Consider the following 27,307-nt stretch of genomic DNA (forward strand, 5'->3'; position numbering starts at 1 on the left):
AAGGGGAGAAAGACAGAGGGAAGAAGTAGGAGATTAAGAGGAACCAAATACTGTGCATAAAGTAAATAAGATACATGGATATATTTTACAGCACAGAGAATATAGTCAACATTTTATAGTAAATTTAGAGTATAATCTATATATTAAAACACTGAATCACTGTGTTGTACACCTGAAACTAATATAATATCATAAATCAAGTATACCTCAATAAAAAATGGATAAAGAAAATGTTGGATATACACACAGTGGAACATTATTCACCCTTAAAAAGAAGGAAATCCTGCTATTTGTGTTGACATGGATAAACTGAGAAGACTTTATGCTAAGTGAAATAAGCCAGACACAGAAGTCCAAATACATAATATCACTTATATGAGGAATATAAAATAATCAAACTCATAGAAGCAGAGGGTTGCCAGGGTCTGTGGGGAGGAGGAAATGGGAAAGTATTAGTCAAATGATACGAAATTTCAGTTACACAAGATGAGTCCTAGAGATGTACTGTACAGCATAGTTCTTGTAGTTATTCAAAGAAATATTTCCTTTTCCAGTTATTTTTGAAATTCCACAGGGAATAACTTACCTGTTCTCAGCAGGCTCAGCTTCAAAGTCAAGTCTGTCATTTTCTTTTTTCCATTTTCTTGTCTAGGTGTTATCTGAGCCCCATTTCTTCTATACCCTACAAATAATGATTATCAATAATGATAATGGGGACAATAATCTTCCACTGGTGTGAGAGAGAAAAAGAATATCTTCCAGGTGGTGCTAATGGGAAAGAATCTGCCTGCCAGTGCAGGAGATGCAAGTTCGATCCCTGGGTGGGGAAGATCCCCTGGAGTAGGAAATGGCAACCCACTCCAGTGTTCTTGGCTGGAAAATTCCATGGGCAGAGGATCCTGGTGCATTAACAGAACACGCGGTTGCAAAAGAGTCACAGACACACACACACACACACACACACACACATATATTCAAAATTTATAGAAAATATTGAACAAAATTTTCCAAAATGTTGAGAGCAGTTTACTCCAGGTACTGAAATTTTGGGTGACTTATTTTTCTTCTTTTCTAATACTGTGATGCTTTAAAGTTGTTCTTTAAAAGGCCACATAGTTACAATATAGGAAAAAATATGAAAATAGGAAAATCTTAGTATTTAACTGACGATGCTTTAAACTAAAGTCATTTTACTGCTTCTACTTTCAATCTTGATAAAATAAGTGGTATAGAACTAGCCATCTTGCTGGAAGCAAATATAAAACAAAATATATAACAATCATTTTGCAGATGTTGGACAATAGCCAACTCAGAATATAATCCTGTATAAGAAGATTAGCAAAGGTGAAAATAGATTGAAGCCACCCAATGCATATTGGAGAGTGGGGCAAACAGATTTGAAGTATGTAGCATGTCCATTTACCAAAATCTCTCTGGAAGGTAATCTAAAAATATTACAAAATTCTAAAATAGGCTTATCTTTTTTCTGAACAATGCTAATTTTAGGTCTTTATATTTTGGAAGTCATTATAGATATTCAAAATCCTTGTCTCAAATGATAATCACATATAGAATTGTTTCCAGAAGAAAAAAAGCACTTAAAGTCTAACAATGGGTGATATGTTAAATAAATTCTAGATTTACTATTTAATGTAACCAATAAAGCACAGAGAAACAGGTAAGAGTAAAGATGTCTCAGTCACACAGAGATAAGTTGGATCCTTTTCCCCTCATTTCTTAACTCTGTATCCCTGGACAATATAAGTATCTCTTGCTTGCGTGTGACAGTTTCCTAATGTAGAATGGACATAGCACAAATTCACTGTATGATTATAAAGATTAAATTAAGAACTTAATGGAAAATAGTTTGCTCAATGTCTGGCAACTACATTAAAGAAATGCCTGCCTACCATTAGGGTGATGATGATGATGCAATAAACCATTAAAAGGTAAGTAGATCTATATTTTCCATAGGAAGATGTCTGACACTGTTGCATCAAAAAAGTAGGCTGCAAAATAATATGTGTGTGTGTGTATCTCAATGAATCCTTTAAATAATATCCTTATCACATTGATAAACAACACACAGCAAAACTAAGAATTCAGGTAGAAACTGTACAGTATATATGAAGAATGGTCATCTATCTAAGGTGGGATTTGTACATTTAACATATGTGTTTGTATATATGTGGGTTGGGGAAGAATTTGGTTTAATCTCCAAGCAGAAAGAGAAAGTAATAAATGAGTGAAAAAAAGAGCCAAATAAGATGAAATGTAGTATCATTTATATCCCAAGGAAGATCAGCGAAAATTATTCTTTTACACTCTAAATTTTCATACAACTTTGTCAATTTGACTAAATAATTCTCTTAAATACAGATAGAAAATGAGGAAGCAGAAATGGATGGGAAAAATATTAATGGGAGTATAAATTAGAAGAAAGTAGGGAGAGGAGGCTGAGCATAGAGGACAGGAAGCCAGAGATGTGGAGAAAAGCAGAAGGAGGAAGGGGCTACAGGAGGAGATCTGTAAGTCTGGCTATTTTCCCAAACAAAAAAGACAGGCAGTGAATCTTTTATACCTCGGAGGCCCTAATAACATCATAACCAGTATGGTCTTTCCAGATATCTTCTCTTAGTGAGTTAATCTTATGTACACACAACTGCGAATTTGGGAATGACTTCTTGTCATACACAGATAACGATGCTATGCGTACCTACTCAGTCAACTTCACAAGCAATATTTCACACAAACACACAGACAGCTACACATTACAGATATACTCACATGAGTACTTTGTATTCTTATATACTTACTCTCATAGTCCCCAAATCTTTACCATAACAAAAGGAGTCACAGAGTAAGTATTGGGCCAACTGGATACTGACTGAGGCTGGTCACATAGGAAGTCACCGCGCCTGACTCGCATGAGATTATTGGAATATGAGGCATATGTGTGATGGCCCAGCAGTGGAGGCTGGAGTCCTCCTCCTACTGGAAGGGCAGCGCTGACTGTAGCTTTCCTCCATCTGCTCTGGCTCATCAAGGGGGTTGGAGGCGGCAGTACTAGCGTTCCTAGAACAGTGTATCATACAATCAGGCTCCTTCACATCTCCTACACCCAGAGCATGTTCACAGACAAGAAACTCTTGAAGGGGCTCCTCAAAGCAAGATTCCCAGTATTCTTCCCGCTCCCTGCCTATTCAAGAGGAGATGGTAGAAAAAAATGCAAGCTGGGGGAACAGTGAAGACCAAAGGGCTGATAGCAGAGGGCAGGGGAGAATCAAACAGAGTTTTTCAACAGCAAGAGGGAAGTCATGTGACCTCTCTGGAAACAGCCTCATCCCAGAAGGAGAAATTTTGAAAGAGGATTTGGGGCTGGGATTCTGGAGGAGAAGACTGGAAATAGAACTGTCTCTGGGAGTCTAGCAAGGAAAACATTGATGGGTAAGAGAGTGACAAAGCTCATCTTTCCCAACACCATGCCCACAACCCAGTCCCCAACCTATATCGCAGACCTGTAGACTGAGGTCCATCAGAGACTTTCCTACTCTTACCTGAAAGCAGAGAGAAAATAGAAAAAGGCTGAGGAGTCATTGGTAAAGGAAATGAGGATCAAGTGCCAGAGGGAGTGAGTCCTATAGCCTGCATAGCCATTCTCGAAGAACATCACCAGTTGTAGGTAGGCTTTAAACAATACCTCTCAAGGTCTGCACTAGAGTCATCCTGTGAGTTTCGTTCCAACCCAAGCTTCTCTGCTTTACTTAATTCAAGGTACAAATTCCCATTCTCTTATGTCCCAGTTCTGAACAGATGATTTTCCTTCCAGGGAATATTTAAAGGTGAGGTCCTGAAAGTGATGTAAACAGGGTAATCCCTGGAGTTCAAGAACCCTCAACCTTTTTACCTTATTATCTTAATACTTTCCATCCTTTGAGACACCCTAGGGCATTTCATGTTATATTTGAAATTATAGACTAAAGCCTTCAAATCATAATCATCTCTCTTTTAAATCTTATAATGTTATTCAAATAATGTCAGCACATATAGTCTCAGAGGTTCATAAGTCATCAAAACTTGTATCCTCACTTGTATGATAATTAAATAGAAATGAAAATGAGCAGATACTGGATTATACAGATGCCAGCTTTCTAATTGAGTTATGCAACTTGATTGAAGGGCTTGCATTTTCATTTCAGTTTATGGTTGTTTAGGTGCCGTGTGATCACCTTAAGTGGTAGAGTTTAATTTGGTTAGTGCTGTCTGATATCACATGAGAACAGGGTATGCTGTTATATTAAAATTGTATATTTTTACTGAACACAAAGTCAAGCTTTTCTTTTGTGGAGAAAATTTACAATCAAAAGACAGTTTTGTAGAGTGAAACTTTAGCTTTGTTTCTTAAACTATTAAGACTGGTTTGACTATGTGAAAATGGAACTCCTACTACAATTCTCTCAAGCTAGTGAAAAAAAATGTAAATATATCTAAATGAGGATTACATATCATCTAAAGGCCAAGCAATGCATAGTGAAATGATGGAAGAATCAAGTTATCAAAGGATAGTATAGGCATATAAGATTCAAGAAAATGTCCTGAAGCTGTTAGTTCTCCAATCATAGTTCAAGTGGCAATTTAGTTTCAGCAAGACATCATCTGTCACATTAAGGAAATGCTATTAATTTGAATTCTGTAGTTTTATTGGCTTTGTGGTTTGACTTAGACATTATTGGTGGTTTAGTTGAGGTTTCACAGACCATATAAATGTAACTCATTAAAAATAAATGGATTTTGTTTTGTGATATAAATATGCCGTGATCTACTCAACTATGTTCACGTTAATGGACTTCTGGGCTATTTCCAATCTTTAGATATCAACACGGTGCTATGATGAATAATTTTGAACACATATCATTGTGTCCTTTTCAAATATATTTGATGAGTAAGTTTCCTGAGGCTTAATCGCTGGGTCGAAAAGTATATTCCTTTAAAATATTAACAAATATTGTCAGTTGCATTAATTTATACTTTCATCAAAATTGCATTCAAGTTCCTATTTAATTACATCTTTCCTTACAGTTGGTATTGTCATACTCTTCAGTTTTGCTAAGCCATTAGGGAAAAAACCCTCACTGTTATTTTATTATATAATCTTCAATTATATTTGAGGATGAGCATAATTTTATATGTTTATTCATCCCTTTCATTTCCTTTTCTGTAAAGGGACTATTTACTCATTTTCTCTTATTAGGTTGTTCAACTTTCTTTCTGTTGTTAAGTCAATAAGTACTGTCCGACTCTTTTGCAACCCCATGGACTGTAGCCTGCCAGGCTCCTCTGTCCAAGGGATTTCTCAGGCAAGAATACTGGAGAGGATTGCTATTTCCTTCGCCAGGGGCTTTTCCTGACCCAGGGATTGAAACTGCATCTCCTGCGTAGGCAGGAGGATTCTTTACTGCTAAGCCATCAGGGAAACCCCGACTTTCTTTAACTGCTTTGTAAGACCCTTGAATATTTTGAAAAATTGACTCTTCGATTTTCCTTCAGAAATAAGTATTTTTCCATTTTGTTGGTTGACCTACTTTATGGATTTTTATATCACACAAATGCTTTTATAATTTAACCAATCAGTCTTTAATATTTATTTTAAAGTCTCTATTTATATTTTAAATCATTATGCTTTTTAAAAATATTAATTTCTTTCTTCTAAGATTTTCATATTTTTGCTTACATTTATATCTTGCTCCATCCAGAATTTATTTTGATGTAAGGAGTGGGATAGGGGCTTCTTAGTTCTTTCCCCCAAATGAATCTGTCACAGAATGGGAAAGAATATTTGCAAACTATAGGCTGATGAGGGTATTTAGAGCCTTATGCATGTTTTCAGAGTCCTTCCATGTTGTTGCAAATATCAGTACTTAATTCCCTTCTATGGATGTAACACATTTGCTTCTTCAGTGCTCAGTTGGTGGGCATTTGGGTTGTCTCTAACTTCAGGGTATTTTGACCAGTGCTGCTGTGAATATTTATGCACAAGTATTTGTTTGAGTTCTTGTTTTTAGTTCTCTTCGGTGTTTACCAAGGAATGAAATTGCCGAAAAGTATGGTAGTTCTATTCTTAACTTATTGAGGACCTGCCAAACTTTTTCACAACAGCTGCACAAATTTACATTCCCAACAGCAATGCATGAGGGTTCCAATTTCTCCACATCTTCACCAATCCTTGTTCTTATCTTCCTTCCTTTGTGTCTTTATTATTATTATAGTTATCCTAGTGGGTGTCAAGTGATAGCTCATTGTGGTTTTAAATTCCATTTCCCAAATGCCTAATGGTGTTGAGCATTTTTCATGTTCTTCTTAGCCATCTTCTTTGGAGACATGCCTTTTAAGTGCTTTGTGCATTTTTGCTTTATTTATTTAGTCCACTTTAAAATTAGGTTGTTTGTTTTTGTCTTAAGCTGAATGGGTTCTTTATACATTCTGGATACTAATATATATAGTCATCAGCTATATGGTTTGCAAATATTTTCTCCTATTCTACAGGTTGTCTTTTTCAGTTTCTCGGTTAAAACAGCACAAAACTCTCTTAATTGGATTCCCGTTGTCTTTTTCTTGATTAAACCTGCAACTGTTTATTGTAAGCTTTTGGTATTTTCCAGAGATAGATAAAGATTTTTTTTCTGACAGTATTTGCCGTTTTTTTCTTTTATATTTCTTTGGCGGAATGGCCCTTTGGGATCCTCTATTTTACTGTTTCACTCTTAAAAATAATTTTGGACAGAACTTTGACTATCTTAGTAATCTTTACAAAGAACCAGTTTGGGATTTGATAATCTTATCATGTTTACATTTTGTTGTCTATTTCATTGATCTCCTCTTTTGGATTTGGATGTCCTCTGCTACTTCACACCTCTGCCCCCAGCAGCTTTAATTAAATGCATCACTTCATTTCTCCTCTCCTGTCTCTCTGTCTCTCACCTCTCTTCTTTTAATGAGGTGTTACTTACACGCAGTAATGTGAACCAATCTTAAGTATAGTTCAAGAAGTTTTTACATATGTGTACACCTGCATAACAATTATGTAGGTCAGAATGCAGAACATTCACAGCATATCAATGTGCCTAGTCAACGCTCCTTCAAGAGTAACCATTATCTGGGATTCTGAAAGCAAAGGTTAGGGTTTCCTGTTCTTGTGCTTCAAATAAATGGAACCATGCAGTACATGCTTCTTTGTATGTATGGCTTCTTTTACTGAACATCATGCTGTGAGTTTCATCTGTGTGGTTGTATATAGCAGTAGTTCTTTCTTTTAAAAGTATTTAATAATATTCCAGTGCTTGATTGTACCACAGTATATCTTTTCTGTTGTCTATGGAAATTTATATTGTTTCCACCTGTGGCTATTATGAATAGACTTATGACATCCTTGTACATATCTTGTGATCAATATAAACATGCATCACATGCTTAGGTTAGTTTTCAAAGATACTTCCTGGTGGACTTTTAAAATTCATTGTACCAATTTATGCTCCCATCAGCAATAAAAATTTTTCCACATCCTCAGTCATTTTATGGATTTTTATGAAGAGTTAGTGGTATTTCACTATGGTTTAAATTTATACACTCTGGTGGTTAATTATGCTGTTCATGTGCTTATGAACTATTTTCTATATTGCAAGCACATATTCAAGTCTTTTACCCATTTTAAAAACTGGAATTTTCTGACTTTTCTAATCAATTTGTAGAAGTTCTTTATATATTCTGGGCATCATGTCTATAGCTTACCATTAAATTATTAAAATACTGTGTGTGTAAATGAAAAAAGTGTTGTTAAATGTTAATAATTAGAGGATCTAGTTATTTTCTGAGGCATACTATATTTGCATTCTGCAAATTATAAAATTCCTCAAAATCATACACAGACTATGTGATAGACCTGGGGTTGCAACCTGATAATTTTTCCTCCAGAAAACAATACTTAATTGCAAAATACAACACTTCTCCAAAGAGAAGACATGTTAGAAGGACTGGTAATATGGCTTGTAAATGGAGATGTGGGTGCTTACTCAATGTTATTTTCTGTCCTCCTTATAACCATTTGGGAACCTTTTGAGAGGAATGCAGCTCAGGATCCACCCTAATGGTTCAAATTCTCCTGAGCACTTCAGCGGCTCCAGAGGCTGCTCCTGGTATCCTGGTGTTTAGCTCATTTAAAAGGAACTATTGTTGCACAATATGCCCCCTGATCAATAAGAACTTTGGATAGAGCAGGAGGGCACAGGAGATGTGGGGATTCCCTTTCCTGCTTTGTCCTTGATCTTGACTTCAGAGATTTTACTGAGCAACTTAACTTGATAACACAATACCCCAGTCTCTGCTCTTCTAATTCTGCAACCAATACATCTGCAGTAATTTCACCTCAACAGTGAGATGTTTTTACTGGTTTTAACATGCTAATATGATCTTTTTTTTCTCCACTGGATGAAAAAATGCTGATATGATTGTTAGAGGGAGGAAAAGAGAAGGTATGAGTTGAACAAAGGGGATAACTTGGCATATATTGGGAGTGAACTGGTTTAAATCTCTTCATAGATTTGATTTTTAAAATTCAACTATTAATAATTTTGTCCTAACAGTCTGATTCTTACTGCTAAATCTTCTGGCATAGATCTAGGCAAGGTTTTTTCCACAGTGAATTTACCTTATGAAACCACAATTACAATGTCAAATTCTTTGTGACGATGAAGTGTGGGTCTCACCTGATGGAAACATAAGCAGAACTTCCATGGGGATTCTTACACTTCTCATGCTTCTGTTGAGCTGGGCTTGGAAGACAGTAAATAGGTATGGGAAGTAGGACTAGATGATTTTGAGCCCAAAAGATCTTGGGCTCAGAAAATGAGTATTTTTTTGTTGTTGTTGGTTCCTATGGATTTCCTCAGTGTCCTCTTCCTAAAAGAAATGTCAGGTTAGACAATGGCTGGCTCTGTGACCCTATCGTCCTGTTCCACATCCAGAAACACATGTCATGTTTAGAGAATTGAACCTACAATCTTATGTTGAATCTGAGGAAAAGGCAAACTAACACAAGAGAATGATTGACAATAAACATCATTTTCTTACAAAGGCTTCCTGGCCCTAGGGGCAGATTTGCAGTCACCTGGGGGAACATTTTCTTCTCCATGCTTGCATGGGAGAATAATATGCTTTTAAAAACAAATCAAGAAAGGTCAGAGTGTAGCCCTCTAGTGCTGCACGCCCAGGGTCCATGAGAGCTGCTACCATTTGACAGTTCACACTCATCTCTGACTCCTGCTACTTTGGCTCAGGTCAAATCAATTCCAAAAAGGTGCGGTAATTATTTCTATACCAGGATTTATCTTATTTACTGTAAATAAGGATGATTCAGTTGAGGTCCCTGCCCTTGAACATCTTACAGTTTCAGAGAAAGAAAATAATTTCAATATAATTCATTAAGAGTTATGATGCTATAGGTACACTTATGTATCTAGGATAGACTAGTTTGAGAATGTGTGTATTTGTGTGTGTGTGTGTGTGTGTCTGTCTGTTTTGTTGGGAGTGGCTGGGAGTGGGGAGTGGGGAAAAGGTGTGGGTCAGAAAAGAAAATGATCCAAAATAATATTTTTTCTCAAATGGGATCTTGAAAAATCTATAGCAGGTGAAGAAGTCATAGAAATTACCAATATCCTGTAACTGCCCATTCAATAAGTTAACCACTGATTGTAGGCATCACTTTGAGCTTTGCAACAAGTGTTTAGTTCTATGCTATCTACCTCTTTGCATCAAAACAGATAGATATTTGCTTACCATTTAATTTTCCCTGAGATCTAGTCACATGATTGATACAGTTGCACTAGTTTCTATTCTGGGAATGATGTGTGGCAGAGAAATAAGTCTAAAGGACCCAAACTGAACTATATCCTGGAGACTAAGAACCTATGAAGTAATAACTTACACTAAATGGGTGACAATTCTAAAAGTATCTATCTTAACATAGCTTGTGTTCTCAAAATTTATTTTTATGTCAGCTATTTTGACAACAGACTCTATTTCCCTTTAGAAACAATTCTATATCAGTTTGATGTAAGTAATTGTTAGGTGATACAGAATCACTTGGCCCAGTACTTTCATTCATTAAACCACGATATGCTGTGAATCTATGATGTTCTAGGGACGACTATGGAAAAGACCCTGATGCTGGGAGGGATTGGGGGCAGGAGGAGAAGGGGATGACAGAGGATGAGATGGCTGGATGGCATCACCAACTCGATGGACATGAGTTTGAGTAAATTCCGGGAGTTGGTGATGGAGAGGGAGGCCTGGCGTTCTGCGATTCATGGGGTTGCAAAGAGTCGGACACGACTGAGCGACTGAACTGAACTGAACTGAACTGAACTGAACTGAACTGAACAGCCCTAGGGATGAAATGCGACTATAGTTTGGTCCCTCCTATCTGAGGGCCTCTGGGTTTGGGTTTTCTATCTGTATTGCCTTTACTAAGCATGTGCTTGGCCAATAATATTTGCTCACAAATCAGGTAATCGAATATTGCAACAATGTTGAATGCTCAAGAAAAACAATGCTGTCTCTGTGTAGCGGGCTTACCTGTTAATAGAGGGACTAGGCTGAGCAAAAACCAATGAGGTTTAAAAATGCAGTGTGTCCTGGGTATGTGGCAGGAAAAATAGCTAGAAAAGTGACTTGGGGTCGATAAGGAAGCCATAAACGACCATCAAGCAGAGATGAGATTGTTCTTATTAATGTTTTATTTGTTCATTTATTATTTCAATGTTGAATTGAAATCTTTCATCATTTTGACCCATCGAGAACCATCCAGGAACCTAAGATTCCATTATCTGAAAACATAGAAAGTAATTATGACTTTTTGAGAAAACTCCTGGGAATTCCTTTAGCCCACAACTTCCTAACTTGAAATTCTTCAATTCCATGAGGGTTCTTCAATTTAGATATAAATGCTACTTCTTTGTGTTTACTTTAACTGAAATTTCTTTCTTGTTTGGATGTAGCAGTATCCATGACTTTATCACCAACAGAAATTAGAAGTATTTTAAAATAATATTGCAGTTGTTGAAGTTACCTCAAAATCATATTTAAGCTCATCATTTTGAAACTTAGGCGATTATTAGATCTGCCTAAGTTTTAATGTATTAAAGAGCCACACGTATTATTATGTCACATAGTTTTTTTCCCCAAAACTATTTTGGTAACTGTTTCATTGGTAATCTTATGTATTCTATTTGATGTATGTATTTTTAAATTTATTTTTAATGTGATATATTTTTTAAAATACTTTGAATCACCTTTACCAAACACAAAAAGGACTGGTAGCCCAAAACTTGCATAGGGTTCTAAACTTTAGTCTTAAGTAAATTTCTTTCCTTTCTATTTTGCAACAGCTCCACAAAAAAATTTATTATTGTTCCCACATTATTGCAAGTCTCTCTAGGCTTTCTAAACAACTCTACTAAAAACTATGTGGTTAAATCATTTTTATTTACTTCATGAAACATAATTTATTGAATAGAGTTCTATGCTATGTCTTTTAAAAACACAAAAATGAAAAAAACATAGATACAGTTATCAAAGGAGTTTTTAGTCTCTGAGAATGTAGAAATATAATGCAAGACATGATAATGCAATAATAGGCGAGAGAGGATGGACTGGAAGTGGTGGATTAGTGCTGTTTCGTCTGAACAAAACCAGACAGGGTGCTGGCTTAAAATGGATATTACGTTATAATGGTGTTTTGGAAGTTCACTGATGGCAAAGATTTTTATTCAGGAGCTCCAGTTGAAGTGGGGAACAGGATTGTCAGAAAGATTATAGCATATGCAGAGTTATCCCTTGGTTTCCTAGCTCTTTCAAAATAGGTTATTTTGTCCAAGGAAAAAATATCAATTCTACAAGGTATTTTGGTTCTTTTTCTTATACCTTGGTGAGTGACTTTTTTTTTTTTCAGGGAAGAAACAATAGGAAGATTTGTATTTTTGAAAAACTAAAAAAAAGTATCTACATCATCATGAGATGGGGGAGGTATCACAACAGCAAAGTAAGACTCAAATGTTTTTGCTGATAATAAAGAGAAATTAAATTTCATGACTTTACAGGTGAATTCAATCTATTGCTTTTATCATTAGAAGTATGATGTTCAGATAGAGAAGATGATGAAGATGATTCTTTTGATCTACTATATGCTTGTCAGATGACACTAGAAATGAATGTACCATCTTAGGAAGTATTAAGTTTTGCAACATTGAAAACATTCCAAAAAAGCAGTATAGTCATCTTCTAACAGCCTAATAAAGGGGATTCTTAAAATGGTTGGTATGACTGGGGGCAATTTCTAAGCCTTCCAGCTCTGAATTGTATAATCTTATAGGCTATACCCACCTATATATACTGTAGAGTGACTTCACACTGATAAAACCATGAGACAGACAAATCAGACGCAGGTGACAGAATTCCTCCTTCTGGGACTCTCTGATGACCAACGCACCCAAGAGCTGCTTTTCACCTTATTCCTGGGTGTCTACCTGGCCACCGTGCTTGGAAATCTGCTTCTCATGTTCCTTATTCAGGCTGACTCTCAGCTTCACACACCCATGTATTTTTTTCTCTGCAATCTGTCTCTGGCTGACCTCTGTTTCTCTACCAACATCGTTCCTCAAGCCCTAGCCCACCTGCTCTCCAGAAGGAAAGTGATTTCATTCACACGCTGTGCAGCTCAGCTTCTGCTATTCCTCGTTTTCGGGTGTACACAGTGTGCCCTGTTGGCGGTGATGGCCTGTGATCGACAGGTGGCTATCTGCAACCCTCTGCATTACCCTAGCACCATGACCTGGAGGGTGTGCATCCAGCTGGCTGCAGGATCATGGACCAGTGGCATTCTGGTGTCTGTGGTGGACACCACCTTCACACTAAGGCTGCCCTACCAAGGCAGCAATAATATTGCTCATTTCTTTTGTGAGGCCCCTGCAATTTTGATCCTGGCATCCACAGACACCCACACTTCAGAGATGGTCATTTTCCTCATGGGGGTTGTGATTCTCCTCATACCGGTTTCTCTAATCCTGGTATCCTATGGCCGCATCATAGTGACTGTGGTCAGGATGAGGTCAACTGAGGGCAAGCTCAAGGCATTCTCAACCTGTAGCTCCCATCTCGTGGTGGTCATCCTTTTTTATGGGTCAGGAATTGTCACCTACATGACACCAAAGTCTTACAAAGAACAGGAAAAGCTGGTATCTGTGTTCTATGCAATGGTGACCCCTATGTTTAATCCCCTCATCTACAGCCTGAGGAACAAGGATGTGAAGGGAGCTCTGAGGAAAGTAGCCACAAGGAATTTCCCATGCAGGTTTGGAGTTTTCCACTGACACCAAGATCCTCCTGGTTGTCTACTTCTAAGACTGGCTGAGTAGGTGCCTCTGCAAGACTGGAATATGGTAACTTTCATCCTTGGTACTTGTCTGTGGACCCACGTGCCATCATTTACCCAGCACTCCCTCTGTAGAAGAAGAAGGACAATAATTCATGGAGTATTAGGAAGGATGCTCTGCTTCCTTCTGGTTGGTCTTTTTAAAAAAATCACCCAAGAAACACTCCCATTTTATATCAATAAATATATCAATGAATTATCAATAAATTCTTATTAATACTTTGCACAAAGCTACGGTGCCCATGTCCCAAGTCTGCTCTTTGCCAAGAGTCTAGAATTGAAATATGTTCACTGAACAAGTCATAAAGGGGCAGCAAAATTTGTTGAGGGATATGCAAGCTTAAGAAGGACAGTTGATTCCATCCAATCATAATGACATTACCCCCCCAAAAATCTAGAAACAAAAAATCTTTGGATGATTCATAGTAGCTTCCATAATCTGTCAACATCTATTTAACTTGGGATTCTTTTACACCCTTTCTGTCAAGTAACTCCCATATCCAAGGTGGATAGTTTGAGATTAAGGCAGATTTCCATGTAGTGAATCAGTTTTCCCCATATGAGGCACAGACCAATTATGGTAGCAGAGGAAGTCCTCAAATCATACCCTTCTAAACATGGGTACTTTACAAGCAAATGGAGGATTTAAAGCATCATTTTATTTTCTCTCTTTCTCACTAGAATAAAAATTCCATGAGGCAAGAAATTTGTTTTATTCACCCATGTGTCTTCAGGGTCTAAATAAGGTCTGACATATGCTGAATAAAAATTTGTTGACATTTTGAGTTCTTAAATTTTTGAAAGTTTGATTCTAAACCCAAAGGTTTTGAAAAAAAAAGTGAGTGAAAGAATTAAGCAAACTCTACTATTTATTATCACAATTATCATTAGTTTATCTCCTAAACAGAAAGATCTTTGAAAGTTACTGGTGGAGTTTTTGGACATACAAAAGAAAACAAAGCATAAAAGTATAAAATGACATGAAGAAGTTCAAGAAAATTAAAGCAAATAAGAAATGACAAAAAGTAATGAAGTTGTCAACCATCAGACTGCTAATCTGTGTAAACTAATATAGCATCCTCAGAGGCATCAGTACCCCAGACCAAGAGAATACTGGGCCTGCTGAAGTTCTTTATTGCATCACTCATATTCTTTCATTCATTAATGGATCCCAGTGGAAAGTCCAAAGTCCCAGTGTGTATACTGTGGCTCTTGGAAAGAATAGAAACCAAAGACATATTTGAGGACCTTGCTTTTCTTTCCTTTGTCTATGTGTTCCATCCCCTCAGTTTCCATCTAAGTCAGTCATAGTTTCTGAAAGCCCAGGGTCCTGCGGATGGCCCGCCTTAATGCAGCCTTTACTTCACTATTCCTCAAGCTGTAGATGATGGGGTTCAACATGGGAGTCACCACGGTGTAGAAGAGTGACAACAGCTTCTTGCCCTCAGGAAAGTTGCTGGACCAGAGTCGAAAGTATGTGAGGATGGCAGTGCTGTAGAAGAGGGAGACAACCAGCAGGTGGGAGGAGCAGGTGGAGAAGGCCTTGTGCTTCCCCTCGGCTGAGGGCATCCTGAAGATAGTGGAGCAGATGCGGACATAGGATGCCAGGATCAACAAGAAAGGGAAGAGGATGAATAGGACAGTAGCTGTTAGAGCTTCCAGTTCAAACAGAGAGGTATCAGCACAGACCAGTGCGATCACAGGGGGGCTGTCACAGAAGAAGTGGTTCACCCTGTTGGGGCCACAAAAAGGGAAGCTGAAAATCCATGTGGTTTGCACAGTAGCCACTGGGAATCCTGAGAACCAGGAGGCAGCTGCCAGCTGGCCACAGGCTCTGCGACCCATGATGACTGGATAGTGCAAAGGGTCACAGATGGCCACGTAGCGGTCATACGCCATGGTGGCCAGCAGGCAGCACTCAGCAGCTCCAAAGAAGAAGAAGAAGTACATCTGGGTAGCACAGCCAAGGAAGGAGATGGTTGTGTCCTGGATGATCAGGGTCCCCAGCATCTTGGGCACAATAATCAAGTTGAAACCTATCTCCAGGAAAGACAAGTTCCTGAGGAAGAAGTACATAGGACTTTGGAGGGCAGAGTCAGCTGTAGTCACCAGGATTATGAGGACATTTCCCATCAGGGTAACAAGGTAAATGGTCAAAAAAAGGAGAAACAACAGAGCTTGTAGCTGAGAGGACAGGGATGAGAAGCTCACAAGAACAAACTCACTGACAACTGTCCAGTTTCCCCACATCATTCCTCTGCTCAGGATTTCATTGGACAGTCACACTCCAGGAAGGTGGCAGTCTCCATGTCATTTAGATTCTATTACACCCTTAGAAAGGGAAATTCTCATGGCCTCATTCTTCATCCTCTTGTTATTATTGTTGAAGCTCAAACAGCTATACTTTCCAATGTTAAAAACAAGTCTGACTGTGGGATTCACTTTTTTTTTTCTAAGAATATCAACAATTTTTTTTTTCAGACTGAACTGAGGCATACCATGTATATCTATATATGTCCTGACTTTTCTTTACTCAATAGAGGATGGCCAAAGTCACAGCTTCATTTTTGTGCTTCTATCCTATCTCTCTTCAACAGTCAGTAGTGCCAAAATAGAAGCCAGGCCAACCATTTCTGAAGAGCAGGGTCTTAATGCACAGAAAGGTGGTGAGGGCGTGTTTTCTGCAAAATGAAGGAGGGAAGGAGAAAGTCAAGGAAAGTGAGTTACCATTACCAATGATCCCTCAGGAGGAAACCTGAATGAGTCCCAATTTGGAGCAGCTCATACTTGGGAAGAGTTCAGTATACTGGAGTGATCATTTCTAAACTCAGACAATTGTAGTTTAAACAAGATGAATAATATAGGACCTAAGGCTTATCTTAATCACAGGACTAAATACCCTGCATGTGGCTATATGTGATCAGACAAAGAGAACATAGACTCAAAATACTGTCAGACCATAGGGAGCATCCAGGTATGTTATGTATGAACCCTTTCATTAGCTTCTACTGGTCATCTTGAGTCTTGACTCTCAGGAAACATGAAACAAATTTTACACATTAATAAAGACCAAATCAAGTGTACAAGTGTGACTAATAATGTTAAATCCTGTGAAAAAGAATCAGACGGTTTCACCATTGTATCAATAACTAAACTTTAAAATTGGAACTCTGAAAGTTTTTTTGATGGCTACAAAATTAAATGAAGGAATAAGTCTAAAGCACATAGCATGGTGACTGGCGTATAACACACACTCAGTGAATGCTAATCATTACAATTATAATGATTTAAAACTAGATCTACCTTCTAAAATCTACTTCTTATATAATCTATTGCCCAAAATCACTGCAGCCTTTTATTTTCAATCCCTAAGAGAAAAAAATAATTTATTCCATAAATATTGATTATCTTTAGTGTGCCAGAGATTGCTCTAGATATTGAAAATAATATACTAGTAAATAAAGCAAACAAAAATCTCCACCCTCATATAACTCAATTTTTAACAGGAAATGTGGGTTATATTAAGTTATATGAATAGAATGTTTATTATGTTAGATGATGAGAAGAATAAAGCAGTGGAGAAGACAGGATTTAGGGTGTGGGGTGTGTCACAGAAGGTCTCACTTAGAAGATGATTTTTGAGTAAAGTCCTGAGCAGGTGCAAGACACGAAGACAAGGTGGTGAAAGACAGAGGGAGGTAAAGAGCAAAAATAGTGAGAAAGAGTCTTTTAAAAATTTTTTCCTGATTCCTATTCATTTAAAAAATCTCAAGCTGGGCATCACTTACTTTATAGAAACTTTTTTGAAATATTATTTATTTTCATAGTAAAAATGAACATTTATTGGGCACCAAGCCAATACTAGACAGTACTACGAGTGTTTTGCAAGTGTTATGGTTGTTTCACAACTACCAGAAGCTGTAGGAACTATTACTAGTTTCACCTTACATCCAAGGAGTCTGAGGCCCAGAGAAGGGAGTAATTTTCCTAAAGTTAGGCAGCCAGCAAGTGTTGGCATCTGACTCCAAACCATAGGCTTGCCTGTTAGGTGGCACTTTCAACCCCTCTCTGAGAATGGAAATGAATCTGATCTCACAGGTGAGACTAAGCTGGAGCACTTGGCATAGGATGGTAGCAAAGGAGAAAAGAAGCAAGATTACTTTTAGGAGGGCAGAACATTTTAAGGTGTTAGCACCACTGCAGACCTGAAATACCTCTTTCACAGTCCTTATCTTAGAATAATCATGAATATATGTCTCCATCTCATATTCTACGGGGTAGATTCCTTGAGAGCAGAAATTGTGTTATTCAACTTTTTATCCCAACACCTTGCAAGGCAGATACCCAGTAATTTGTTATTAATTGAAGAATGAAGCAGATATGAAAATAATTAGGGAAATGCCTATATGGCAGTGTGTAGGCACAGTGAGCCACATTCATAAGGAATTTAGACACAAGACTGCATCCAGCAACAGTACAGCCTTAGATGTAAAGACTGGTGAGGCATATCTTCCTCCTGCCCAACCTCGCCACGCCCTCCTCCCCACTTTCATCTACCTCATTTCAGGAAATGATGCCACCTGGCTGTGTGCCCAGGAACTGGGTTAAAAATTCTTCATTCATCCCCCAAACTTGATTATTTTTCTTCCTAAACACTGATTCAACATCACCTTCTCCATCTCTATCACCATGGCTTTAGGTTCTGGCTCTTATTTCCCCTGGCCTAGAATCTTATAGGAACCCAACTCTATCTCATTCTCTTTGATCCATTCTTGACTTGTATGTGATCTGACAGCGGCTCGAACAAAGTTATTTAACTGCTAACTCTCTTTCAGTCACTCCTTACTGTTCTTGGAATAAGCAAAATTCTTAAAAGGTCTTTTTCTCTGATTTCTGCTTATTTTTCCAGTTTGAAACCCCCTACAGAGCTGATGCTCTAATCACACCAAAATACTTTCTGTTCTGTGCTCACATAGTTTTCTCTCACCTCTTCTTGCCTTTCTGCCTGTGGCTCTCTACTCTCGGGACCTCTTCCTGCAACTATGTATAACTTTCTGCTAATTTTTCAAGTCTCAGTGGAAACACCACTTTCTGTGTGAAGTTTCCCTGTCCTCCCTTGGACAGATCAAGGGATTATTCTTTTATTCTTTTAACACTTGATGTAAACTGCTATTAGAGCATCTTTATAATTGTGTATGTGTGCATCTATTTATGTTATATAATTATTAACATCATGAGGACAAATGTATTCATTTGCCATTGTATCTTTTGCCACTAGCAGAGTTCTTAACTCTAAGTGCTTAATAATTAATGTAGCCTAAGGTTTAACTTTTTTCAAAGCAGGTTGATGATACTATTGGATCTCTAGGTGAACCAATAGTTATATAAGGCCTGTGTGTGTGTGTGTGTGTGTGTGTGTGTGTTTCCTAGCCGATAGATTAGATTTTATCTTCCATGTTATATTTGTTTTGTTTATTTTTATTTTTGCTGTGTACTGAGAAGACATTTTTAAAGTTTTACTCCATTATAACAGCATTGCATTACTTAGTGCACCATAAAAGTCTGATTCACTCACATATTTAATCAAAATATCTCTTAGGACAGAGCCAAGACTCTAGGGCACATAACTTAAGGCTTATTCCCAAATGGTTGGAAACTAATTTTTAATCTCTATTCTTTAAGCAAATAGCAAAGCCACTTTATATTTTTATCAGTGACTTTAAATCATTTCGGACATGGTTGGGTATAAATAAACATAGTTATATGTACTCTCATCTGGAATGCACCTCTTTAAAATAGTAACAAAGGTCTCATAAAAAGTTCATCAAATGCCTTAGGTAAAACAGAGGTAAATCGTATAAATACTTATTTTTTAACCCAAAGTTGAATGTCAAGTTCCTAATAAAACCTTTTCTGATCATTCCCACACCTAACTGGATGTAACTAATTACTCTTTCCCTGTGTTCCTCCAGGATTTTAAAATACTCTTATTATAATAATGGCTTTGTGTCACAATTATATGTGTCCTTGCCTGCAAATTGTACACTTCTTTAAGCCACAAACCAAAATGTATTCATCACTATATCCACATTACATTATCTAGTACCCACAAAGTAACAGTAAATGTTTGCTGAATGAGTAGTTAGCATTTATCTTAATGCCATCAATTAATTGGCTTAATATCTTGGGGTCACCTGGTGGCTAAGATGGTAAAGAATCTGCCTGCAATGGGGAGACCTGGGTTTAATCCCTAGGTTGGGAAGATCCCCTGGATAAGGGAATGGCAACCCACTCCAGTGTTCTTGTCTGGAGAATCCCCATGAACAGAGGAGCCTGGCAGTCTACAGTCCATAAGTTTGCAAAGAGTCCAAAGACTGAGCAACTGAACATGTCCATGTGCACTAATAACTTAAAAAGTTAATGGAGCTCTCTGTCATGAAATTCTCAGGGATTCAATGATGGATTAAACTCATCACTACCTTTTCTGGTATTTGTAAAAATCCTTTTAACAATGTTTTAAATTATTAGCTGGTAAGAGATATGGTGTGGGGGTGTGATCACTCACCTAGAGCCAGACATCCTGGAATGTGAAGTCAAATGGACCTTAGGAAGCATCACTACAAACAAAGCCAATGGAGGTGATGGAATTCGAGTTGAGCTATTTCAAATCCTGAAAGATGATGCTGTTAAGGTGCCGCACTCAATATGCCAGCAAACTTGGAAAACTCAGCAGTGGCCATAGGACTGGAAAAGGTCAGTTTTCATTCCAATCCCAAAGAAAGGCAATGCCAAAGAAAGTTCAAACCACTGAACAGTTGCACTCATCTCACACACTAGCAAAGTAATGCTCAAAATTCTCCAAGTCAGACTTCAACAGTACGTGAACCAAGAACTTCCAGGTGTTCAAGCTGGATTTAGAAAAGGCAGAGGAACCATAGATCAAATTTCCAACATCCATTGGATAGAAAAAGCAAGAGAGTTCCAGAGAAATGTCTACTTCTGCTATACTGACTACGCCAAAGTGTTTGACTCTGTGGATCACAGAAAACTGTGGAAAATTCTTAAAGAGACAGCAATACCAGGCCACCTTACCTGCCTCCTGAGAAATCTATATACAGGTCAAGAAGCCACAGTTAGAACCATACATGGAACAACGGACTGGTTCCAAATTGGGAAAGGAGTACGTAAAGGCTGTATATTGTCACTCTGTTTATTTAACTTACATGGATAGTACATCATGCGAAATGCCAGGCTGGATGAAGCATACGCTAGAATCGACACTGCCAGGAGAAATATCAATAGCCTCAGATATACAGATGACACCACCCTTATGACAGAAGGCAAAGAGAAGCTAAAGAGCCTCTTGATGAAAATGAAAGAAGAGAGTGAAAAAACTGGCTTAAAACTCAACATTCAAAAAATGAAGATCATGGCATCCAGCCCCATCACTTCCTGGCACATAGATGGGAAAACAATGGAAACAATGACAGACTTTATTTTCTTGGACTCCAAAATCACTGCAGATGGTGACTGCAGCCATGAAATTATAAGAAGCTTGCTCCTTGGAAGAAAATCTATGACCAACCTAGACAGTATATTAAAAAGCAGAGACATTACTTTGCCAACAAAGGTCTGTCTAGTCAAAGGTACGGTTTTTCCAGTAGTCATGCAAAGATGTGAGAGTTGGACCATAAAGAAAGCTGAGCATTGAAGAATTGATGCTTTTGAACTGTGGTGTTGGAGAAGACTCTTGAGAGTCCCTTGGACTGCAAGGAGATCAAACCAGTCAATTGTAAAGGAAATCAGTCCTGAATATTCATTGGAAGGACTGATGCTGAAGCTGAAGCTCCATACGCTAGCCACCTGATGAGAAGAACTGACTCATTGGAAAAGACCCTAATGCTGGGAAGGATTGAAGGCAGGAAGAGAAGGGGACGACAGCGGGTGAGATGGTTGGATGGTATCACCGACTCAATGGACATGAGTTTGAGCAAGCTCTGGGAGTTGGTGATGGACAAGAAAACTTGGTGTGCTGCAGTCCATGGGGTCGTGAAGAGTCTGACACAACTGAGCAACTGAACTGAACTGAAGAGATATGGAAAAAATGTAAAATTATAAAACATTTAAATTATTAGTCATTATTATTATTGATATTATATGTAATATGTGTGTTAGTCAGTTGTGTCTGACTCTTTGCAACTCCATGGACTGTAGTCCTCCAGGCTCCTCTCTCCAAGGAATTCTCCAGGCAAGAATATTGGAGTGGGTAACCATTCCCTTCTCCAGGGGATCTTTCCAACCCAGGGATTGAACCTAGGTCTTCCACTCTGCAGGCAGACTCTACCAGCTGAGCCACCAGAGAAGCCCAAGAATACTGGAGTGGGTAGCCTATCCCTTCTCCAGCGGATCTTCCTGTCCCAGGTTTTGAACCAGGGCCTCCCACATTGCATGTGGATTCTTTACCAGCTGAGCTACCAGAGAAGCCCATTAAATAATTTATATATACATGTATAAAAATATACACTACAGTTTCTATAGTTACAAGAAGCGTCTAAATCCAAACTTTTGGTAAAGCAGTGTTAGGCAGATAGAAAGCAATCCAATGAGGTTTGGCCAAGTTGTATGACAGTTGAAACCAGAGGAATACTGCTGCAAACAGTTTGAGAATTTCCTGATGACACTACTTAGACACTAGATAGTATGTGACAAGAGTCCAGAAAAGAAAAGGTTCTCGGGCTCCAAATTCAGAAGCTATCGAAAAGAATTTCTGAATACTTGGTTAATGAAGCTGAGGGAACTTACATATGCATAACAGTAGTTTTTATGACTTTTAAAGCAGAGGAGCTCCTTCCCTTTTCTTTCAAACTAAGTCTTTCAGGACCCTCAAGACTTGAGTTGAATGAGGATGAACTAGGGCAGGGACCAGAGCTAAAAGACCCATTTGCTTGGCTTTCACTTTTCTCCTGGCCACTGAAATGGCCCCCTCATGCCTCTTCTTAGGACCCTGGGGCTGCACGAAACACAATATGAAAGCAGGAGTCCTGGCTTTGTGTCTGCCTCCCTCCCACAGTTTTCAGTCATGTATTCCGTCATTTGCCTTGATCTTTCTCTATCAGTTCAGTTCAGTTCAGTCACTCAGTCATGTCCGACTCTTTGTGACCTTATGAACCACAGCACGCCAGGCCTCCCTGTCCATCACCAACTCCCGGAGTCCACCCAAACCCATGTCCATTGAGTTGGTGATGCCACCCAGCTATCTTATCCTGGTCGTCCACTTCTCCTCCTGCCCTCAATCTTTCCCAGCATCAGGGTCTTTTCAAATGAGTCAGCTCTTCACATCAGGTAGCCAAAGTATTGGAGTTTCAGCTTCAAAATCAGTCCTACCAGTGAATACCCAGGACTGATTTCCTTTAGGATGGAGTGGTTGGATCTCCTTGCAGTCCAAGGGACTCTCAAGAGTCTTTTCAAACACCACAGTTCAAAAGCATCGATTCTTCAATGCTCAGCTTTCTTTATAGTCCAACTCTCACATCCATACATGACCACTGGAAAAACCATAGCCTTGACTAGACATACTTTTGTTGACAAAGTAATGTCTCTGCTTTTTAATATGCTGTCTAGGTTGGTCATAGCTTTCTTTCTTTTGACCTAGACTTCCTTCTCTTTCTCTTTCACGTCTTTCACCTTTCTCTTCTGTTTTTAATATTGTTTTCTCCCTGAAAGTAAGAAAGGGGTGATAGAGGGGAAGAGAGTCCCTTTCTTAGGGGAAGGGGACATTATGAAGAAACTTGAAATCCTATTCCTCTCAGTTGAGGTTGTGTGGCCAGCTATGTCTCTATCCAGATTGTCTCCTTTCAGGGATGACATCTTGGAGATTCTGTTTTGTTTCAACAAGGAAGAAGTAGTTAACACACCTAAGAGAACTTTGTGAAACTACCACATATGTGGTAGTTTGAGACCACATAGTTATCATGGCAAGGATCTGGGGGGAGCTAAATTTCCAGTTATTATTTGTTTTAGATGTGAGACACAAAGCTACTGACCTGACATTTTTTGAGTTATGTTTCTTTCCAATCATAAAATGTCAGTTATTATAAATGCCCTACCTACCTGACAGGGTGGTTGTGGGTATGAAATGAGATGATTCATGTGCAAACACTTTGAACAGTCTAAAGCACAATACACATTTTATCACTGTTACCTATTCTTTAGCAGATTCCCTTTGTCCTACTTCTTTTGTCAAATTCTATAAAACCCCATGTGTTTTACTTGAGATTTCTGATCACCTTTCTTATCTCTCAGAAATGTGTCAAAAAGGACACCTTTCTTGGTGGTGAGCCATCATCCTCTTTACAGGAGATTTCAAGTTTGTGCCCTGCCTTCTCATCCTTCACTTACCTCCTGTGAGAGGTTTGTCTGTTTCACATTGAAGAGAAGCCCTGGTTTGTGTCAGTTGCTCTAGAACAGCTTTGGATTATGTCTGAATGGGTGACATTGGGGGAGTTCTAAATTGTGGTGATGTCTGTGCAAGCCACTTCAGAAAAGTCCTGTACTGTGTCTGTACCAGTCATTCCAAAGACACTCTGCTTGCGCTTATCCTGGTCCACACTGCTGGTGAAGTCGGGTTTGCCTTGTCACATTCTCAAAGAAGCTTTGTCCCAGTGTCTTGGACACTGTGGGTAGCTACGATGGGCCAGCAGCTGTAAATCAGTCTGAGCTGGGCAGCGTTAGTCACTCCAGAGAAGCTCTGGGCTGGGCCTGTGCCATTCACTCTAGAGGATTCCAGGCTGGGTCTCAGGGCTCCCTGGTCCCTGCTGTTTACTCTTGGAAGTGACTTCCCCCAATACTTCCTCTTCTTCAGGAGAAATCATAGGTTCACTTTCTGACAGGTATGAGATTTGAGGGGTTCCCAAGAGTACAAAATCTCATAAAGATTCTGCATGAAACCTTCCTTGGAGGAAGGTTTTTACTGCAGCCTCAACTTCTCCTGCACTTGTGAGGCTACAAGAGAAAAGGAACAAAACTCAGTGGTCTGTCTATTCTCCAAGGTTTCCACCAGACAGAGACTAGAGGAGCATACCAGTACTCTTTATTTTTTTTCCAGATTCATTGAGATATAATTGACATAGAACATTGTGTAAGTTTAAGGTGTATAATGTAATGATTTGATATATGTGTATATTGTGAAATGAGTATAATAGAGTTAGTTAACAGGCCCATTACTTCACATAATTAGCTGTATATTTATGTGTGTATGGTGAAAATATTTAAGATCTTCTCTCTTAGCAACTTTCAAGTATATAACACAGTATTGTTAACTAGAGTAACTATGTGGTACCTTTGATCCCCAGAACTTAATTATTTAAAACTGAGTTTGTACCATTTGACCAACTTCAACATACCCAGGTACTGGCAACCATCATTCTTATCTCTGTTTCTTTGAGTTCAGTATTTTCAGATTCCGCATATAAGTGAAATCATACAATATTTGTCTTTTTTGGTCTGAATTATCTCACTTAGCATAATGCTGTCAAGTTCCATTCATGATGTCGCAAGTAGCAAGATTTCCTTCTTTTTTTTTTTTACAGCTGATTAATATTGCATTGCATATATGTATACATATGCCAATTTTCTTTATCCATTCATGTGTTGATGGACACTTAGCTGGTTTCCATGTATTGGCTATTGTGAAAAGTGTTGCAATGAATATGGGAGTGCAGGTATCTTCAAGGAAGTGATTTAATTTCCTCAAACTAGTATTCTTTTACATTTCCTTTCACTTTGATTCTTATTGGGCTTGGTGCTTAGGACTTATTTCTGACCTGGACTCAGGAGAGGTCAGAAGATGCTTGAAGAGGAGAATTCAATAGTCATTGTCTAAGCAAACTGGAGAATATTAATGAAAACCATAAGCAGTTTGTTTAGGATGCTCTCAGTAGGGGAGGCTATTAACTACTGGTTAAGATGAAAAGGCTAACATCTCAAAGTCTTTAACCCTTCTGGAATAGGAATTGAAATTGAAGGGGTAAGATGATGTCCATGTTTGAGATAAAAGTTCCTCCAACTGATTATGGCTTAACCCAAAAAGCCTAATGCATATCTAGGCATTCCTTACAGTGCTTCTGGAATAGACTTTTGACTTCATGTTTCTTACTGAAAGAGGTAGCCACATCTGACCTGTTTATTATTGTTTGCTTCACATCTGGCACAATGCCTGCACGTACATGTTTGACTTTTTCCACAAGGCATATTTAAAATACCAATCTTCTCCCTCATTTTCCACCTATGGCTTCAAAGTTGCATATATTTTGGGAAGCCTCAGTTCAGTTCAGTTCAGTCGCTCAGTCATGTCTGACTCTTTGTGACACCATGGACTGCAGTATGCCAGGCTTCCCTGTCTGTCACCAGCTCCCGGAGCTTACTCAAACTCATGTCTATTGAGTTGAGAAGCCTGCCTTAACCCTATTTCTCCATGGTGTTTTAATGTGAGTTTTGCAGAACAAAAAGTTTTCAGGAATGCCTATGTTATACTAAAACAGAAACACTTGTACAGAATTCATTTTCAAAGAGTTACAGGTACATCGGGGGAAAGCAAACATAAAAATTAGTATAGTATAGTATACACAGAATTTAATTTGTCCATTGACAAACTTAACATAGATGCAAGCACAAGCTGGAATCGAGATTGCTGGGAGAAATATCCATAACCTCAGATATGCAGATGACACCACCCTTATGTCAGAAAGTGAAGAGCAACTAAAGAACCTCTTGATGAAAGTGAAAGAGGAGAGTGAAAAGCTGGCTTAACATTCAACATTCAAAAAATGAAGATCATGGTTTCATGACCTGGTCCCATCTTTTCATGGCATATAGATGAGAAAACAATGGAAACAGTGATAGACTTTATTTTCTTGGGCTCCAAGATCACTGCAGATGGTGACTGCAGCCATGAAATTATAAGACACTTGCTCCTTGGAAGAAAAGCTATGACCAACCTAGACAGCATATTAAAAAGCAGAGACATTATTTTGTCAACAAAGGTCTGTCTAGTCAAAGCTATGGTTTTTCCAGTAGTCATGTATGGCTGTGAGAGTTGGACCATAAAGAAAGCTGAGCATTGAAAAATTGATGCTTTTGGACTGTGGTATTGGAGAAGACTCTTGAGCATCCTTTGGACTGCAAGGAGATCAAGCTAGTCAATTGTAAAGGAAATCTGTCCTGAATATTCATTGGAAGGACTGATGCTGAAGCTGAATCTCCAATACTTTGGTCACCTAATGCAAAGAACTGACTCATTGGAAAAGACCCTGATGATGGGAAAGATTGAAGGCAGGAGGGGAAGGGGATGACAGAGGATGAGATGGTTGGATGGCATCACCAACTCGATGGGCATGAGTTTGAGCAAGCTCCAGGAGTTAGTGATGGACAGGGAGGACTGATGTGCTGCAGTCCATGGGGTCGCAAGGAGTTGGACACGACTGAGCAACTGAACTGACTGAGGAAAGAGTAATTTAGCTGCTTGAGGAGTTGTAGTAGACCTTGAAATATAAAATGGGTTTGGTTAAAATGAAGGTCAAAAGAAGCTTTCAAGTGGAGAAAATAGAGTACCAAGACATCACCAACTGCAAATCATCTAAACTATGAATTCAGAAGTCTAAATGAAATGCATATCTTTCCTCTGAATTACTCACCTATTCCCTCTGTGTTCTTCAAATTTTATTCACTCAAATTAAGATTTAATTATGATTTTTTTTCACCTATTACATAAGCTAAATTCTAAATGATTGGTGACAAGTATTATTGTTGTGGCTCTGGGGAGAAAAGAAT

General features: G+C 38.4%; 3 protein-coding genes across 3 annotated transcripts in view; 2 read left to right on the forward strand and 1 right to left on the reverse strand.

The window, feature by feature from the left end:
- Positions 1–27,307, forward strand: part of LOC122449250 (interferon-induced very large GTPase 1-like) — a 393,510-nt gene that overhangs the window by 38,127 nt on the left and 328,076 nt on the right. The window lies entirely within an intron of this gene.
- On the forward strand, positions 12,471–13,418 carry LOC122449838 (olfactory receptor 2D2-like). The gene has a single exon (XM_043481881.1). The coding sequence runs from the start codon at positions 12,471–12,473 to the stop codon at positions 13,416–13,418; it is 948 nt and encodes a 315-aa protein (XP_043337816.1).
- LOC122449837 (olfactory receptor 10A4) lies at positions 14,762–15,809 on the reverse strand. The gene has a single exon (XM_043481880.1). It carries the CDS (start codon positions 15,731–15,733, stop codon positions 14,786–14,788), a length of 948 nt encoding a protein of 315 aa, XP_043337815.1. The 5' UTR covers positions 15,734–15,809; the 3' UTR covers positions 14,762–14,785.

The sequence above is a fragment of the Cervus canadensis genome, chromosome 11 (genome assembly GCF_019320065.1).
Source record: "Cervus canadensis isolate Bull #8, Minnesota chromosome 11, ASM1932006v1, whole genome shotgun sequence".
Lineage (NCBI taxonomy): Eukaryota > Metazoa > Chordata > Mammalia > Artiodactyla > Cervidae > Cervus > Cervus canadensis.

What these genes read in the sequence shown, in the direction of transcription:
- LOC122449838 (XM_043481881.1), top strand. Translation starts at nt 12,471, where the DNA reads ATGAGACAGACAAATCAGACGCAGGTGACAGAATTCCTCCTTCTGGGA.
- LOC122449837 (XM_043481880.1), bottom strand. Translation starts at nt 15,733, where the DNA reads ATGATGTGGGGAAACTGGACAGTTGTCAGTGAGTTTGTTCTTGTGAGC.